At 44.2% G+C, this 18,163-nt stretch overlaps 2 protein-coding genes across 2 annotated transcripts; both read left to right on the top strand.

Moving 5' to 3' along the window:
• Positions 1 to 1,010: 1,010 nt before the first annotated feature.
• On the top strand, positions 1,011 to 11,065 carry LOC127613271 (protein GPR108). Its single transcript, XM_052084227.1, has 18 exons — positions 1,011 to 1,620; positions 3,281 to 3,400; positions 3,555 to 3,605; positions 4,809 to 4,900; positions 4,979 to 5,058; positions 5,788 to 5,966; positions 6,038 to 6,100; positions 6,184 to 6,285; positions 6,362 to 6,495; positions 6,579 to 6,654; positions 7,450 to 7,523; positions 7,606 to 7,723; positions 7,810 to 7,940; positions 8,501 to 8,544; positions 8,622 to 8,671; positions 8,747 to 8,830; positions 8,911 to 9,032; positions 9,986 to 11,065. Exons 1-18 carry the CDS (start codon positions 1,525 to 1,527, stop codon positions 10,071 to 10,073), a joined length of 1,704 nt encoding a protein of 567 aa, XP_051940187.1. The 5' UTR covers positions 1,011 to 1,524; the 3' UTR covers positions 10,074 to 11,065.
• Positions 11,066 to 11,859: 794 nt separating this feature from the next.
• soul5l (heme-binding protein soul5, like) lies at positions 11,860 to 17,628 on the top strand. The gene is made up of 7 exons (XM_052084233.1): positions 11,860 to 12,003; positions 13,060 to 13,119; positions 14,118 to 14,199; positions 15,114 to 15,234; positions 15,321 to 15,460; positions 15,563 to 15,726; positions 16,117 to 17,628. Coding segments are annotated over exons 1-7 (975 nt in total). The 5' UTR covers positions 11,860 to 12,001; the 3' UTR covers positions 16,523 to 17,628.
• The last annotated feature ends 535 nt before the right edge of the window (positions 17,629 to 18,163 follow it).

Here is an 18,163-nt window from a genome sequence, read left to right as displayed (position 1 = left end):
TACATTTATTACATGGGAAGGTCAAAATATTACTCAGATACAGTACACTTCTTCAATGAGCGTAAATTGTTAATCCCGTTCCATTTCACAATTTGAAATAATTGTTCCATTCAATAATTATCAGCTTGTGAAATGATACATCATTAAAATTGAAACCTACTCTGTCAATATGACTCTTTTCATAAGTGCACCCCTGGTCACGTAATAGCCCCTCTTAGAAACTGATGACCAAATGGACGTCAACAGAAGTGAGTTCTTCCACTCATAAAACATTCATTTTGATGTTTGGATGATAATCACCTTTCTGTTTCCACTTTTTTGTGTTTGATGAGGCGGCCATATTAAAAACCAGACATTTTCGAGCATCTACGCAACCTAATTTCTCAGTGGCATGCGTACAGAAAAAAAAAAATGTTGCACTTGTGTGACCAGCCTTTCCTGGGGTGAGGGAGGAAGATTTAAGTGACTTTCTATACCAGGGGTCACCAACTAGGGTCAACTTCCCAACTTGAGGGTCCCTATCATGCAAGTTTTAAATGTCTCCCTCCACCAACACATCTCTTGGACGAACTAGGTTGTACTAGCTAGCTACCTTGCTCATGAATCCAAAACATACGCGGGTTGCAGTTTTGTCTTATTTAATAAGATATATATTTTCTGTGGTTATAATCTCTTATATTATTTCAGTTACAAAGGTGAACAAATTTAGCGCTCAGAAAGTGAGTTCTGTTTTCGACCTTTCTTCTGTCTCCAAGGCCGTGGTGCATATGATCTTTTTTCCTCTCTAAGTAAAATAATAATAACACTCAATAACAGAGCAAAGGTGCATTATTTTAAGAGGAACCAAGGAGCATGTTATGCAAAGAAATACAATATGTGCACCCAAGAAGGTTCATGAAAAATAACAAAATCAAAAGCGGAAGTGACTTCACGTGCAAGCGGCGTATAGGGTAGGTTCCACGTGTCAGACTCGTTATACTCATGTGACGTCATTATCCATCGCAACCGGGGGTACGTGGAGCCGGAAGTTGCAGTCGTCAACACTGCGAGTCACATGACAAATATTGGTCCGACTGGATCAAATTCCTTCGTTTCAAGTTGAAAAACCAATCGGCTCTAAGTAAAGAAAACAACGTCTGTTAAATAAACAGTCGACAATTCAACAGCACTTTGTTTTGTCGCTTGACACGTTTTCGTGTCAACGTGACGAGGACTGATGACGTCGCCGCAGGATTCTTGTTGAATGTTTGGCATAGTGAGTCAAACACCAGGAAGCAAGATGAGCTAATTGCTAATTGCTAACAGCCGTACGTTGCCGTTGCTTTGTCGACGCGATGAAAGCACAGCAAATCAATCCATTGGTACTTGTTTGACAACGCGAAGCGATTCGATTCTAATTTCGCCAGCAACAATCGCTCTACATTGCTACGGGTTTGCTGTTGTGAGACCGCTAGCAACCGGGGGGCTGCCAGCCGCTCCATCCATCGTTTTGGTTCGTAGCGTCGCTTCTCTTTCTGCGGAAATATGGCCGGAGCGCACCGAGCTGGCGTCGTGGCTGCATTACTCCTCGTCTTACTTCTGGACGGTAGTAAGGCAAGGATACACAAACTCACCCTGAAGGTAAGTCGGCAAACGGCGGCGAAACACAGCTGCGTTAGCTCGGGCAGTTAGCACGCCTTCAGAGTTGCTTAGCCGCCGAATTCGCTTTATTCAGCTCGAACATGTTTGTTTTAATAATAAACATTCATATGACACGCCAGCGAACACACACTGATATACTACCAAACTCATTGCTTTTAAAATGTGGAATTTATTTATTTATTTTAATATGTACATTGTCCCCTCGCAATGTTTGCTTATTACGGACTCACTATATTGCAGATTTTGACTTGTGACCATACCCTCATCTATTACAGTTTTACCTCACGATTTGCGGGGCTTTCTATTTTTGTTGCTTTTAACGCAGACCAGTCACAAAATGTATTTTTTTTGGGGGGGGGGGGTGATTTACAAATATGGAAACCATGAACATTAGACGGCTTATCACCCCAAGCTCCCCATTCCTTAATCGTGATATCGACATGTTCGTTTAAAGGGCTGTTCACACGGCACACATTTGCTCCGGCGCTGCACCGATGTATTTTGTTGCGATATATTTTGCACCGCAGCAAATTGTTTGGAGCGTTCACACGTACAAAGCCGCTGAGCGTGACAGCACCGGCACAGCGTCGTCGGCACAGCCCCACTTGCTTTCACACGGCAGTTTCTGCAGCGGAGCAAAACGACAGAAAACAAATGAGCTGTCGTGCTGCTTCTTTTTAAAACGTACTCTATATACAAAACTCAAGCGACTACTGGACAGGGACGTCCTTCTCCTTCTTGGTCTCCGTGCCTTCTGCTCGAGAGTGACCGCCCACGAAAACGTAAATCAATTGTGACTTGAATGACACTCAGAAAAGCAAACACTAATGCCAAACAGAAAATCAAGCAAGGAAATTACAAAATAAATTATATGGGGGCGGGGTTTGTGAACACAAAACAAAGGAACAAACTGCACAAACAACTCCGAGACAGTCCAGTCTCCTACAAAAGGAAAGATGTTACCAGACAAGTCTTGTGTCGTTATTAAAAAAACACATGACAGAAGTCCGACAGAGCGCGAAAGCGACGCATTCTCGCCATACGTACTCTTCACAAGCATTTGCTCTGGAGCAAATTTAACCCAGTTGCGTTCACACGTGCAAATTTACATCGGTGCTGCTTCGCAAACGAGCATTTGCTGCGGAGCAAATTTTTAAACCACCTCCCTGAGGTGGATCAAATTTGGTCCGGTGTAAGCCTTTTTCCGGGGCAACGCCAGAGCTAATTTGCACGTGTGAATGCTCTACTGGGGCATCCCCGGCGTAGCACCGCACCAAATCTTGCTGTGTGAACAGCCCTTATGTACAGCCAAATGAATTGATAAACGCAGCCTATCGTCAGCAGCTCAGTATTTCTTCTACATTTTGAATTTTAAAAGTTATATTTAGTCGAACTGGTGTTTAGAAAGATGGGGATCGTGGGGGTCATTTGTAATACCTTAAAAGAGACGTGCAGTTTGTAGATTTGAAATTATGTAACATACATGGTACTGGGCAAACTTGAGATCAAAGATTTTGTGTCGACATGTTTTTGTGGTTGGCTTTTTTCCCTCTCCACCAGCCATAGTGAGCACACACAAAATGACTGACGTGGACTTGTTTGTGTGTCACAAGTGATTTTATTGTGTGTGTATCGCCAGAATGAAACTCGTTTTTTCGTCCACCTCAACACTTTTGGCTTTTATGCTAATGGCACTCTGGATGTGAACCTCCACTCGCTGCGCCTCCCGCAGCAGCTGGTCAACTACAGCGCGTACCCGGTAAGAAGCTTTACGTTGAGCTGTCTTCAACAACAGTTGCAAAGGAAGGACGTTTTGTTCAACATGTTCTTTTGCGGTGGGAGAAAATGAATCACATGTGCTCTCGGTCTTCATCATTTGATTCACAACACATTCTCTCTCGCTTATATTTCAGGTCGGGTTCAGCTTCTCCAGGGCCCATGTTAGTGGAGTTTTGTCGTACACGGTGAGTACCCCGATCCCATCGCATCATTTTCATCTGATTAGTACTGGATGAAAAAGGACCCCCCCCCCTCCACTTAATTTTGCAAGGTCATTTAGGGACAAAATAATCCTGTGGTCAATGGAACAGCAATAGCTCAATTTTGTATTATACAGTTAACATTTTGGTTTCATGTGGCAGTGTGAAAAAGACTATTCCACAAAAATATTTGCGTATTCAGTTTGAAAGGACAGTTGTACAGCGATTATGAAAAAGGAAAGGATCACGCCGGGCATGGGTCAATACTCGAATCGGACGGTCTGACAACCTTTTAGCAAAAATATTGCGCTATCACCGTATTCAAATTAGACTTCTAAAATGTCCTTTGTTAAAATATGTGGATAAACAACAACCATTCTTTTCCCCGTTGAAAACATTCTATTTTATTTTTTTAAATATAATATTTGGTACATCAAGAAACCAAAGTTTGATTCTGTGAATGAAAAATGTTCGCATTCTTCTTCTGTTTTTAATTCTTAAGTCGCAATGTCCTTGCCCGTCACTGGTGAGCTGTTTTTAGACCAGACCCGTGGGCTACTCATGTTTTTCTTGGGGCTAACAAGTACCTGCTGGCATTAGGCACCTTAATCACCAGAGCAAAAAAGCATTTGTGGTTGCAGTGTCTCTTTCCCTCCTCCTCCCCTCAAAGTCGAGAGAACTCATTGCCGGTGACAGTCAAATGTGTCCATCTACGAACACCAAGGGTTCTTTAAGAAGTAGTCAAGTCAAAAATGTCTTAACAGGATGTTTTATGTCCCCCCACTAGTCTAAATGCGTTCATCCGATGAATTGTGCATTTTTGGAATATGAATTAAGTAGATGAAATTGACCCAGTTTTGTCCATTTCAGCGGGGCAGCCATTTTACCCTGAACTGTCCCTTGCTGTCGACTGAAAATGACATCCCAGTCCCTAAGGGCTCAGGTTGCGAACATCACCGCTCAGCTGTTTTGTTCACAAGACGTTTATAAAAAGCCATTTACTCACACCGTATGGTGCATTATTAATGGTTTGTGGTGTGTTTTTATGAAATACTTTGCTCATTCTTCCTGGGAGAAAGCTTTTACGCAACGTGACATGCCTGGTTGTCATTAGACAGCGGTAATAATCTAACGATGATTCATCTGTTGACATCCTCCCCCATGCACCCCCCCCCCCCCATTTCAAAGGCTGAAGAGACGGAGTCGTGCCCTCTGACACTCACGAAAGTAACCAACAATGAACCCCTCATCCTCTTTCTCATTGACATCGGCAGTCTCAGGTGGGTGTGGGCACGGGCGTGAGTGCGGGCGTCATTGTGAGCGGATTCTTAAGGTTGTCCGTGCTCTCGCTTGTGTAGTGTCAAAGTGCGTGTCCTCGGAGATCAGGACAACATCTTGACCGGCAAACTGAAGGCCAATGTGCTGACCAAAGAGAAAGGTCCGTGTCCTTTTTCACCATCACTTACATTTTAGTTTACCGCATTTTCCGCACTAAAAGGCGCACCTAAAAGCCTTCCATTTTCTTAAAAGTTCACAGCGCACCGTAAAATCCGATGCACCTTGCGTATGGTCAGTACAGTAATATTTTGACCCCCGAAATGGCTCCTTGCTCGAGACATGCTGAGAACACAGAGTTCAAAGGTGATCGGTTTCGCAGTTGAACACGTAAATAGGGCAGCGGCAAGAGAGTTCAATGTGAACGCGTCAATGTTCGAACTTGCTGTTGGTTAAGTGAACTGTGTCGCTGCTTTATTAAATAGGTTTTACCGACAGCTGATAGTTATTTCTGCTGGTGTTTCCTTGAGTGTAGCGCCATCTAGTGGATGCATTGTAGATAGCGTCTTTTTATGCCCAATGTATGACAACAATTACAAAATAGGCCTTTCATTGAAAGTGCGCCTCATAATCCAGTGCGCCTTTTAGTGTGGAAAATACGGTAGTCGATTTGAGGTTATACTTTTTGATGTTTGAGTTTTGGGCACTCCACTTTTTCTTTGTCTTCTATTCAGTTTTGAGCCAGATTTTTAAGCGCCCTATTGCCGCGGTTGCTCGCCAAACCGAAGGGTGTTAATTGTTGGCCTTAGGCTCACCTGCTTACGACTTCAAGCAAACAGAAATGTACTGCTGGGTGCAAGTAGTTGCAAATTGGGATCTCTGTGGCATTCAGGTCAGCGGGCCATCCGAGAGGCTCCTGCTGCGACGCCAGCTAAGCCGGCGGAGCAGACAAAAGCCGGTGATAAGATATCTGAGAAAACAGCAGGTGAGGCGAAGGTGCAAACAAATGCAGAGCCCGTCAATCAGATGAAGGAAGATCAGACGGCAGAAAAGACGGCAACTGAATTCCAGGTGATTTATGACTCCTTTGCGTGTCCGTGGCGGGGTTGTAAAAAACGCTCTTAACGCGTATTTGCGTTTAGTTGGCGTCCACCAAACAGCTGACGCTAGCTTTGGAGAAAGTTAATGACACGTACGCCTTCGACGTAAGAGCAACTTCAACACATCAGGTGATGTTGTATTTGCTTGGCCCTGAGCTCCTCCTCCTCCTCCTCTTCCTCTTCCACAGTTTCACCTCCTTTTGGGCCTGCTGGCTGAAGGCCTGTACAACTTAAACTTCTACTACTGCCAGAACATGGCTCCCGGCATCAACCGGCCGTACTCCTTCACCGTGAGTTTAGAGTCGCCTCTCGCGAAACCCACCGCCATCCCGCACGCTCCCTTGACCCTCGGTGCCTCCTTCGCAGCTGGAGATGACAGAGAAGAACCCCGGAGGCTTCTTGTCGGCGGCCGAAATCCCGCTCTCGCGCCTCTATATCGGCATGGCCGGAGTCTTCTTCGCCGCCGCCATGGTGTGGGTGTATACGCTGATGAAGCACAGGTACGGGAAGTGACCGCGGGCGGGACTCTCACCAGACGGTCGCACCAGAGCGATGGCTAACGTTGGCTGTGCTGCGTCTGCAGGTACAGCGTGTTTAAGATCCACTGGCTGATGGCGGCGCTGGCCTTCACCAAGTCCACCTCACTAGTTTTCCACAGCGTGAGTCCAAACGGCAGCGCGCACTGCCTGTGGCCATTTTCATGCCCCCAAAATGAGTGGTGTTATTCATTGAAAAAGTCAGGACTGGATATGACTTTGGTATTAAGTCCTAAAAGATTATGGGATCAAATTTTCTGTGAATTTCAAGGTTATTCGAGTTCATGGAAACTAACAAAATAATTCCAATTTGGAAAAAAAAGTGTAGACTGACCTGCGGGCTCAGTGTTTCAATATTTTTTCAAATATTGACACATTTATAAAACAAACTTGGACAAACTATAATTATAGCGATACTGTCAATTAGTTTCATACATGAGCTTTCAAGGTTTATTTCAAATGTATTTATTTCAAAATTACTATACGACCATACAGAAGAAGGAAGGTCCAACAGTTGTTTTTATTTTATATAACAGAGTGCTGTTTTTACCCCCCACCCCACTTGACAAATACTGCATATTTTTAGGCAAAATAAGTTCATTTGTGCAGCGCATTTCATGTATAAAACGATTCAAACTACTTTCGGGTAAAACATCAAAAGCACTACAGACAGACACAAAAATGAAAATGTGACAAAAATCCCAATCAAATATTTTTATTAAAATGATTAAAACCAAGCATCAGTCGATATCGTTGAGGTATAGCGTGCAAATGGGGATTAAAACCAGGAGGAGGAGAATGCTGCACTTTATAGGGTACTCGTGCATCTTGTCTGTATTTTGGTCCGAGATGACCATTTTGTATATGTGGTGGCCTTGGTCGAGTTCTTCTCCTGCAACCTTTGGTTTTGTCTTTCAGATCAACTATCACTTCATCAACACAGAGGGGCACCCCATCGAAGGCTGGGCCGTCATGTATTACATCACTCACCTGTGAGCCCGCTGTCTCCCTCTCCCGCTTTTATCCAAATGTCTTGTTGACTCGTGACGGCTTTCTCCTCGCAACGTTTCCCAGGCTCAAGGGGGCGCTGCTGTTCATCACGCTGGCCCTGATCGGCACCGGCTGGGCTTTTGTCAAGTACATCCTGTCTGATAAGGAGAAGAAAATCTTTATGATTGTCATCCCGCTGCAGGTGAAACTCATCACTGCGTCGTCGTAAAGTCCCCTTTGTAGTCGTTTTGGTTGTTGACTCATTGGTGTGTCCGTACACACGCGCAGTGCCTGGCCAACGTGGCCTACATCATCATCGAGTCCACAGAGGAAGGCTCCAGCGAGTACCCGCTGTGGAAGGAGATCCTCTTCCTGGTCGACCTCATCTGCTGCGGCGCCATCCTGTTCCCTGTCGTCTGGTCAGTGGCCAGCGTCTTGAGCCTTGCTACGCAGGGTTCTCACGGGTCCCTAAAATTCAAAAAAATCCATAAAAAAGAAGTTGTCAAATTATGTTCTTAATTATCCTTAATTTTTAGGGAAAACTTCTAAAATCAACAAAAATCCTTACAAATGTATTTTTCTATTCAAAAATCAATTGAAATTTTAAATTTTCTCAATTTAAAATACAGGTAGGAAAATGAAAAATTGACATACAGTATGTCAAATAAAGGGTTTGCTGAGTGCCCCTAAAAATAAAGACGTGCCCTTCCTTTGGCAGCAATGATTTGAACACCAACTCGGTGATATTTGGCTTTCTGTTCAGCCCGCATATTGCTGAGCGGGCATTAAATCCACTGTGAATCCCCTGCCTAATGAAGAAAAAGTCCTTTAAAAAAAAAAAAGAAGAGGCTAAATTAGCCCTCAAAACTCCATAAATAAAAAGCAAGTGGAAGAGTGGGAACCCTGCAGTACTTCGGTGTTCAGACTTGGTGGGTAAAACTAAAAACCCTCGTGAAAATGCCGCACATTTATTTTGTAGGTCCATCCGTCACCTCCAAGAGGCCTCGAGCACGGACGGAAAAGGTGAGCGTCTTTCATTTATGAGTCTGTCAAGTGAATTGCTGTCAACCGAATGACGGATTCGACTTTGACCTCCACAGCCGCCATGAATTTGGAAAAGCTCAAGCTCTTCCGTCACTACTACGTCATGGTGGGATTTGGCCTTCAAATCGTTTCCGGCTGGGGTTATTTCCTCTCCGGTTGCCTAATTTTCTTCCTCTTTCAGATTGTTTGTTACATCTACTTCACCCGCATCATCGCCATCCTGCTCAAGGTCACCATGCCCTTCCAGTGGCAGTGGTGCTACGAGGTAGCATTGAAATTAAAGTGCGGTCAAATGAAATTGCGATGGTGGTATTTTTAACGTTTGCCTTCATCCTCCTTCCTCAGTTCCTGGTGGAGGTATCCACTCTGGTCTTCTTCGTGATGACGGGCTACAAATTCCGGCCCGCCTCCAACAATCCTTACCTCCAGTTGCCCCAGGACGAAGAAGACGAGGAGATGGATGAAATGTAAGCCGGCGTCACCACCACTGTCAAAACGCATGTGTACAATCTTAATGGCGTCCAATATAAGACGAGGAGCAACAACTCTAAATCGATCACGAGCTGCGGGTTGTGACCGAAAGAACACGCGTTTCCTCCGCTGGGTGTCGGGGCTCTCCCATAGAGCGAGGCAAAAAAAAAAAAAGAGGTGGCTCGGGCATCTGTTTTGGATGTTGAAAATTTGATTCAAACTTAGCTTGCTGGTGCTTGAGACGGAGGATGGGGTGCATCTGATCATGAACCGCAGTGTTGGCGCTTCCTTTTCTTTCACCGATGTTAGGATTCAATTCCACGGGTTTTACAATTAAAAAAACAACAAAAACTGTCCTATAGCAAAGATAGCATGGTCGACAAACGTGTCAAAAATGCTCCTTTAAAACAAAACTACAGCAGATGCTAAGCTAACATCCGTGTTTTCCCTTACATTTGAAGGGACTCGCTCTCTCCTGCTAACTTGGCTGCCACATCTCTCCGTCCGTTGTCTTTTTAGCCTGCTCTAGTCTACCCTGAAACCTGTTTGCCTACGCCGTGAGAGCAGCACAAGCCTTTCGTGCGTGGTCAGTGTTGGTCCGTTGATGGCACAGCGGCATTATCTACTGGCAATTTAGATGATTCCTTTTTTGGGCGTCTCACAAGACTCATTAGTTTGGATCGGAAGTGGCCTCTTTCACGCTGTCATTATGAGGTGGTGTGTGTAGAAATTTGACAGAAAAATACGATCCAATAGGCATTTAAGCTGTAACAAAATATGGGGGGAATAAAACGTGAAGCGGTGTGAATACATTCGCAATGCACAGCAAATAAAGGGCTTGGCGGCGGTCTGCATGGGGATTCCAGATGGATCTTTAACGTCAAAAGCCATCAACGGCGGTGATTGAGTTCATATTCCCAACGACTGACTTGATTTTGCCTGTGTGCAGCGTGACGGAGTCGGGCGCCCTGGAGGGCATTTCCAAAGTCAAGAAGACGTCGAACGGACGCGAGCGGCAGAAGGAGGCCACCTTGTGAGCGGGTGGGAGGGGGTGCAGGGCTTTCATTTGGGGAGCAGTGTCACCTGACCAGTGGCACGCACACACATGGACCGAGGCTTCTTCACCAACCACTGCCACGGGCTCCCCTTTTTCAGATGCTCCTTCCCACTGCCTGGCTATGCAAACGGACTTTTTTGTGTATTTGGATAAACACAAACGGACAGACGAACGAGAGGCCTGACCTCGCTCTTTCTCCAAAGACCATTTTAGCTTTTTGGATGTGTGTGTGTGTTGTTTTCTGTTTAACATGGTACTTGTGCATCAGCCTTCCTCTCTAGTGCTTGTGCAGGTCCTGAGAACACAGGAAGTCCCAACCCCGCCCCTCGCTCACATGCTCAGCCCCCCCCTTATTTCTTTTGTTTTTTTTTTTTGGCCAATTGCAACATTCATGGCTCGCTGATTGGTCGAAACTACCATGTTCGTTTTTTTTGGACATGTTTGAGGTTGTATATTTCAGTAGATTTGCTTATTGGTCGGGTTCGGTGTTCTGTTCTCAAGGTGAGCCCAATTTTTGATCACACAACCGACAGCCTTTTTGTTGTTGGTCCCCCACCCGCCACCACTCTCAATTTGGTGCCACTCTGAAAAATGACCATATTGCTTTTGGGTTTTTTTTTTTACCCTGCTACTCTGGATATGATGCCTATTTTACTAAGTATTGACAAATTCTTGGAAAGGAAAATTGTGTAGTGAGTGTAAATAATAAGACACACAGCCCTCGCAACCGTTTCAGGAAAAGGAAAAAAAAACTTGTGTGTTCTTTCAGTGACTTTGAAATAGTGAAAGTGCACTTCAGGACGACCGACGTGACCCCGCACACGCTCCAGTGCACGTTTGTTTGCTTTGTGTGAGGACTCTATTGATGGTAAAATATTAATAAACTTTACTGAAGTTTTTTTTTTTCTTTACTTCCCTTCCTCAATTGTGACCTGTCAAAATAAAGATGGTGTTCTGGGCATGTCACCTCTCGACCTGTCTTACGGAGATGCTCAATTCACGTCGAGTGTTATGGACACTAAGTTGGAATTATTACAAGCGAAATTGATTTTTTTTAAACAAAATGTCCTACTTGGCTCTCAAAATGGCTGCCTGCTGAGATCGATAAAAACCGGCATTCCACTCGCACGTGCTCCATCAAACATGAAGAAAGTTGTTGACTGACTTCCCTTGATCTTAAAAAAAAAAGTGCCAAATCTGAGTAAAGCATTGACATGACAAACCGGCTAATGCTGGCAACGTAGGCTTTTTAAAATGATTAAACACTTTAAATTGCTCAAGAATTGGGATAACTTTCAAATCATAGAATGACAAGTACACCTCTTGACATTGATTGAATTTGAAATTCTAACCCCCGCGAATGATTGGAGTAAAATCACACACGTGTATCTTAAAATTATCTCTTTTTTTGGTCTTACTAGTAACTTTTTAAAGACACTTGAGTTTTTAATTGAGTTTAAAAAAGTTACGATATTTTGGAAATATTGGCTAAAGTAACTCCTAATTGTGTTGTAGTGGATTGCAGCATATGCTTTTTTTTGATGAGGGGGTAATCTTTTTAATACCTAGGACATCAGGCTACCCCATCTGTATAGTATATAAAATATTACGAGACAAATGTATGACTTGTTTATTCATTTGTATATCAGAAAAATGATGAGAGCAAATACTTTTTTTTTCACAGCATATATTGCCTCTCTGTCTCCCAATGTCTAGTCTATCTATAGGCTACATCTGCGTTTTTTTTTTTCATGCTGTGCGCCCCCCCCCCCCCCCCCCTTCCGGCGCGATGCGGTGCTGGGCAAGAAGTTGGTGCCGTCATATTGCAGCACACCTCACCACCACTCGCACATCAACCTCACGGCGTCTCCCAACGTTTCTGCGGAAGGACACACGCGCCCCGGAAGCATGTAAGTGGCAAACAAACACACATTACAGATGCTGTAGATCGTCCTCATGTGTGAAATAAGAGCACGTGTTCATTTTGGGACTTTTTTTTCCTGCTGCGTCACCGTTTAGTTTGCGTCATTGCTGAGCAGCCGCCGCAAACTATTGAACCAACGTAGAAATCATCAAGAAAATTGTACGAGTCCTAGCTTTGGGAGCTCTGTGAGAGTGTTTAAAGCAAAAAAGTGGACAGTTTGCATGCTGATCCTTGACCTCCAAATGACTTTGCCGGTGGTAGAAGGAGAAAGAGCGAGCGTGGGGAACGTGATGCAGCGGTAGCCCAGCGTTTCTTTACTGCTGCAGTGACAATGCGCCATACGCAGGCTGCACATCAAGCCAGCCGGGTGGCGGAATGGGATGATGGGAAATGCCCCCTACCCCGATCCTCAAACGCACCCCAAAAAGTTTTGTAACATCGTTTGTGATAGGAAAAAAAATAACTGCACACTCCTAACATAGATTAATAATATCTTTAAAAATAATGTCGATAGAACCGTTTGTGGCGGCCCGGTGAGCGAGTGGTTAACGCTTCAACCTCACAGTGCAGAGGTACCAGGTTCGATTAAAGCGCCAACCTTCCTGTGTGGTTTGCATGTTCTCCCCTGGCCTGCGTGGGTTTTCTACGGGTACTATGGCAGGCTGATAGAACACCCTAGGTGTGAGTGTGAGCATGCAAGGTTGTTTGTTTCTGTGTGGCCTGCGATTAGATGGCAAGCGATTCAGGGTGTCCCCCCCCCCCCCCCCCGCCCTACTGCCCGAAGACGGCACGGATAGGCTCCAGCATGCCCCGCGGCCCTTGTGAGGAGAAAGCGGATCGGAAAGTGGATGGAAGAACCATTTGTGCATTTTCATGCTCCATTGACGTTGTACATGGACCGACATAATGCTGTACTTAGGAACAAGAAATATTTGGAATTGACTTGCACTTTAACTGAAAAAATGTCAAACAGTGCCCTAGTTGGGAATGAAAAAAAAAAAAAGTTTCCTCCAGATTGACACGTTTGTTTTTTTTTTTGCAGGACATTAATGTCAGTTTGGGCCGTGTTGGCCATTGTGGTTACCACGGAAGCAAGTGTTGGGTAAGTTTGCGCATGCCAGCAGTGATTGACGTGTTTCATGAAATACAGATTGTGACACATTTATAACTCCTGCAGGGTTATAACAGGTTGGGATTTTTCATGATAGATTTTGTTGTTGATTTTGTGTTAAATAAATTGACACAGTTTTGAATTTTTTTGCGAGTGGGCCGTTGTGTTTTGATATGTTTATTTCTGTTTGCGTACAGCCAAACAATAGTACTGAAATAAATACTCATGACAAAGATGAAAAGAACGTACATTTTAAGTACCTTAGTTTTATCAACAAAAAATGTACATTCAGGTTTTTTTCCTTTTTGTTAATTTATTTTGTTTATTTCCCCACACACGCGATATAGCCCTTGGGCGTGGTCCCAAAAGCTGCCCCAAAGTTTGTAGAGTAACATTACAATCATCTGATTAGCACTGCTCCTCAAAGTTTTTTTGTGGACCTTTGAGACTGATGTTTTTTGATCGTTTGTTTGTTTTCAATCCAAAGAACCCGAAACCACATGAGTCTACTAATATGGGTCAGCATATCGAGTAATTGTTACACTGTCTAATTTGCCTACATGTGTTGCTCCACCGTTCTTGTTAAAACATCCATTGCTTCTACAAAGTGCAACTATCGATGCTAAGTGTTACCATTAGCATGTCATGTTTCCATTTTTGTTAGCGCTAAACTGGAAAGCCATTCTGGAGGCAATGTTGTTGAGTCAATATTTGCCGAAACTGGTGGGTTTTTTTGGGGTTTTTTTAGTACAGTGAATTGAGTTCACTGCCACCATCCAACACTCTTATCTCAAGTTTCTGCTTGCAGGTCAAAGCAAAAACAAAGAAGGAAATAAAAAGTCAAAATGATGGCTCGTACTTCGAAAAACTCTCAAGTGGAGTCACTTGTATCTCAAGGCACCACTGTAGTGTGCATGCTATGCTTTTGGATTGATGGAACTCTCTATGTAAAAAAAAAAATGCAATTTTCCCATTTGTACTGGTTGCAGCCCGAGCACCAGTGGCAGCTTTTGCACTGAGACAAAGGAATGCCTGGACTTTGAGGCGGTCTGCAAAACCGATGAATATGAAGTGAGTAATGACACCTTTGTTATGATCAATATCAGTGAGGTGAGTCTCATTGGGAGTGTATATAAAGGCTTTTATATATATATATATATGTGTGTGTGTGTGTGTGTGTGTGTTTGACTAACACACACAAATATCACAAAAGTTGGCCTGTTTAAAGGGTGACAAAATAGTCATCGCGCTCTTTGGTGATATGACCCTTACTGCACTAAACAAGGACCGGAGGAAGCAAAGGGTCTGAGGAGATTAAAAAAACTATATAGACAAGCATATTCAAGATAAAAAAAGGTAAATCCATTACAACCAATGTCTGATTTTCAGTGTTTGATTTTTATTACATATTATTTATTTGACACCCCACACCCTGCCCACCACCTTCTCCAGCTACTCCCTTCAGGTAAGCGCGACCGAACCATGCGCGCCAAAACCAACAGACATTCAAACAGCTTCTTCCCTCTCGCCATTAAGTACCGAAACCGCGACTCAAATCAATCGTGGCTCTTTGCACTTTTGCAACATCGTATTCCCGCATTGATCATTGTCGCTCCAGCTGTCTATATTCTTGAATAATTGCGGTTGATCAATATTCCACGCTATTGCGCAACGGTAGCCTTACTTAACGGAAAGTCTTTCGATACGCATCTGTCATGTCTTTTTTATTCGCCGTTGCTTGTTATTGCAATGGTGTATCCCTTGTGTGTTCTACATACTTGGCCAATAATAATGACTCCGATTCTGTACTATTGTCACATTGAAGTTATTTCTGTGACCGCTGTGGATTTGTCTTCCGCCAACAGAGGGGGTACCAACATTTTTGTCCACGTCTATAAATCCTCGACACAAAATGATTCACAAGTTGAAGTGAAGGATCGTCTTGGGTGAAACAGTAAAACTGCTGACTATGTTTTTTTGTGTAGGTCCGACACTACAGCCCCACCCGCTGGGTGTCAACAGACGCCGAGGCCTATTTCATGGGTGTGGGTGCTGCCATGGCATTCAGGAGACTTTTTCAGTACATCACCGGCGCCAATGAAGCAGGTGAAAAGAGCAAATAGTCTTTGATTGTGAAAAGATGGGATCCCACCCCACTTACATTAAAGTGAGTGAGTACGTATTGCTGGCAGGCATCCAGATGGAGATGACCGCTCCCGTGTTGGTTAAAATCCCGGAGGAGACAAAAATGTGGGAGCTGGCCGTTTACACGCTTCACTTCCTGCTGCCGCAAGCGTACCAAGACAAGCCGCCCGCACCCACCAATGACAAAGTGAGTGGATGGTGCAGCATGAGTGTCATTAACTTGATACCAAGGGTCGCGATGATAGCATCATAGTTACCGCCGCGTCGGTGTCATTGTTCATCCCTCTAGTTGTATTTCACCGAGATGCCCGAGATGGACGTCTACGTGCGCAGCTATGGAGGTTGGATGTTATCGGTGACGTCCAGGCTTCATGCGCACCTGCTGACCACAGAGCTGGAGAGAGTGCGGGCGCCCTACAACCACACCTACCACTACGGCGTCGGCTACGACAGGTGCGCACAATACAAATGATTCGTCTGCAGACCAAATGCGAACGCGCGCGCTTTCATTTTGGAGGTGTGACGTTTGGCTGGGAAACCGATACAGTGCTGCCTTGGTGTACGAGGGACCCCCAACTTACAAGCTTTTCAAGATCCGAGCTAATAAACATTCTAGGAAAACAACGCGTGTGTTTAAAACAACTGCATAGATTAGCCTTTCGTCTGCTAGCTTAACACAAAATGGGGGTTATTATATATAGTTTTGCGCTAGACTTGGCACTGGGCACAAAACAAGTCCAAAAGTAATTAAATCATATTTCAAGGCACCACTATATTTGTTCAAAGAAATCCTCATGTAACATTTCACTTTTTGTGCGTGCGTGTGTGCGTGCGTGCGTGTAGTCCCTTCAAGCTTCTCAACAGGCACAACGAGGTGTGGTACGTGGCTGAGGGGCCGCCTGTGTGCTCAGATCCACAGGAGCCCACTCCCGCTCACACCCCCAAGATGACACCCAGCCCTCCCGCCAATCTCTCTTCGGATCCCCTCGCAGTCTCCGCCTCCCTCACAGCCACCAACCTGACGTCATCCAACACCTCGGACACGCCGGCTGACGCATCCACCGACATGCCGCCGAGCCCCTCTTCTTCTCGCCTCTGGGTTAACCTGAGCTCCACCCCCACCTCGGTTAAAGTCCCGACAGACGTGGCGCCCAACACCACCTGGTCCGCCTCCACGGCCCTCTCGCTGGAACCTCAGGGGGAGATCGCCATGGGGAACAGCACCGAGCCCCAACAAGATAGCGTCTAAGTGGAGGCGTGCTGTTTCACTACGACACCCATGTTAGCTCATTGTGCTGCACTAGCCACAGAAAACTGCATCGGTGTTGGTATTAGCTGCTGAGTTATGCTCAGACTGCCGCTAAAATTGGCATTGTATAATTCAGTGTTTCTCAACCTTATTTGGAAATGAGGCACATATGTATTTTAACGGGGAAAAAAATCCGATACTCCTGGACTGACCTATTCACAGGTTTTGTTTTGATGCCCGGCCGGCCTCCATTCGTCATTGTTTTTGTGCTTGGGCTAAAACATAATAATTGTGCTTTGGCTCCATCTACTTTGATGCAGAGGAACTACAGTATTATTAAGTAGAACAGCGCTATATAGTCCTTTGCCGCCACCTTGTGTCTGCTTAGTTGAGCACAAAACTACTGTGATGGTCCTGTTGCACATGAAGAAAGAGCATTCATTTTGCCCCGCAGATGGATGAACTAAGATACTTTATTTGTCACAAAGGAATCATTTTTGGACCAATTGGATACTTTCCCGTGGCACTGAGAATCACTGGTATGATCAAGCTTTGATAATTTTGATTCTATCCACCACATGTACGACCATGTATAGTAAGGCGTTTTTAGCTGAAAAAAACGACCACGTATAGTAACATACTCATGTTGTCGTTCATTGTAACTTTTGCGCATTAACGCATGCTGGCGCTTGGATAGCTTTGTTGAATTGTGTGAACACATTTTAGGAGCCAAAGTACTGTTACATTACAATTAAAACGAATGAAAGTGAAGTTAAAAGGATTATGACATAAATATGCTTCTTCTGGAGCTTCGTCTTTAATATTGTGAATTGAACCCGTGTAGAGCATGCAGTCTCCACACTTCGCCGAAAGATAGTGACGGGATTTTCGGCTCTTTTCGGTGGTGCACTTCATTTGGATCAGACGGCTGTTTTTGGCTCTAAAACGGTTCTTTTAACTTGAGCTTTTCTTTTAAATATTAATGACAAATTTAGCATACGTTTTGATAAATGACTCTGTGGACTAAATATTGCACTCTACTGACTGCAAATAGCAACAATTATCAAGCAAAGAAATGGCTTTTTACTTATTTTACTGAACATTATAACCCCCCACCCCCCCAAAAAAACGACCATGTGTCGTAAGGCGTTTTTAGCCGAAAAAAAACGACCATGTATAATGAGGTGTTTTTAGCCGAAAAAAAACGACCATGTGTCGTAAGCCGTTTTTAGCCTAAAAAAACCCCGACCATGTATATATATATATAGTCAGGCATTTTTAGCCGAAAAAAACAACCACGTATATAGTAAGGTGTTTTTGGACGAAATTTTAAGCCGAAAAAAAACATGTATAGTAAGGCGTTTTTGGATTAAATTTTTAGCCGAAAAAAAATCCGACCATGTATATATATATGTATAGTCAGGCATTTTTAGCCGAAAAAAACAAACATGTATAGTAAGGCGTTTTTAGCCGAAAAAAACGACCTTGTATAGTAAGGCGTTTTTGCACGAAAAAAACGACCATGTATAGTAAGGCGTTTTTAGCCCCCCCAAAAAACGACCATGTATAGTAAGGCGTTTTTAGCCGAAAAAAAACGACCATGTATAGTAAAGCGTTTTTGGATGAAAAAAACGACCATGT

The sequence above is a fragment of the Hippocampus zosterae genome, chromosome 13 (genome assembly GCF_025434085.1).
Source record: "Hippocampus zosterae strain Florida chromosome 13, ASM2543408v3, whole genome shotgun sequence".
Lineage (NCBI taxonomy): Eukaryota > Metazoa > Chordata > Actinopteri > Syngnathiformes > Syngnathidae > Hippocampus > Hippocampus zosterae.
This window is presented reverse-complemented; position numbering and strand designations above follow the sequence as displayed.

Bases quoted from the DNA above. Each gene is read 5' to 3' on its own strand.
- LOC127613271 (XM_052084227.1), top strand. From the start codon at position 1,525: ATGGCCGGAGCGCACCGAGCTGGCGTCGTGGCTGCATTACTCCTCGTC. The intron at 8,545-8,621 runs GTGAGCGTCTTT...TGACCTCCACAG, and splicing joins CTCGAGCACGGACGGAAAAG to CCGCCATGAATTTGGAAAAG. The intron at 8,672-8,746 runs GTGGGATTTGGC...TTCCTCTTTCAG, and splicing joins TCCGTCACTACTACGTCATG to ATTGTTTGTTACATCTACTT.
- soul5l (XM_052084233.1), top strand. The intron at 15,461-15,562 runs GTGAGTGGATGG...TCATCCCTCTAG, and splicing joins CCGCACCCACCAATGACAAA to TTGTATTTCACCGAGATGCC. The intron at 15,727-16,116 runs GTGCGCACAATA...GCGTGCGTGTAG, and splicing joins TACGGCGTCGGCTACGACAG to TCCCTTCAAGCTTCTCAACA.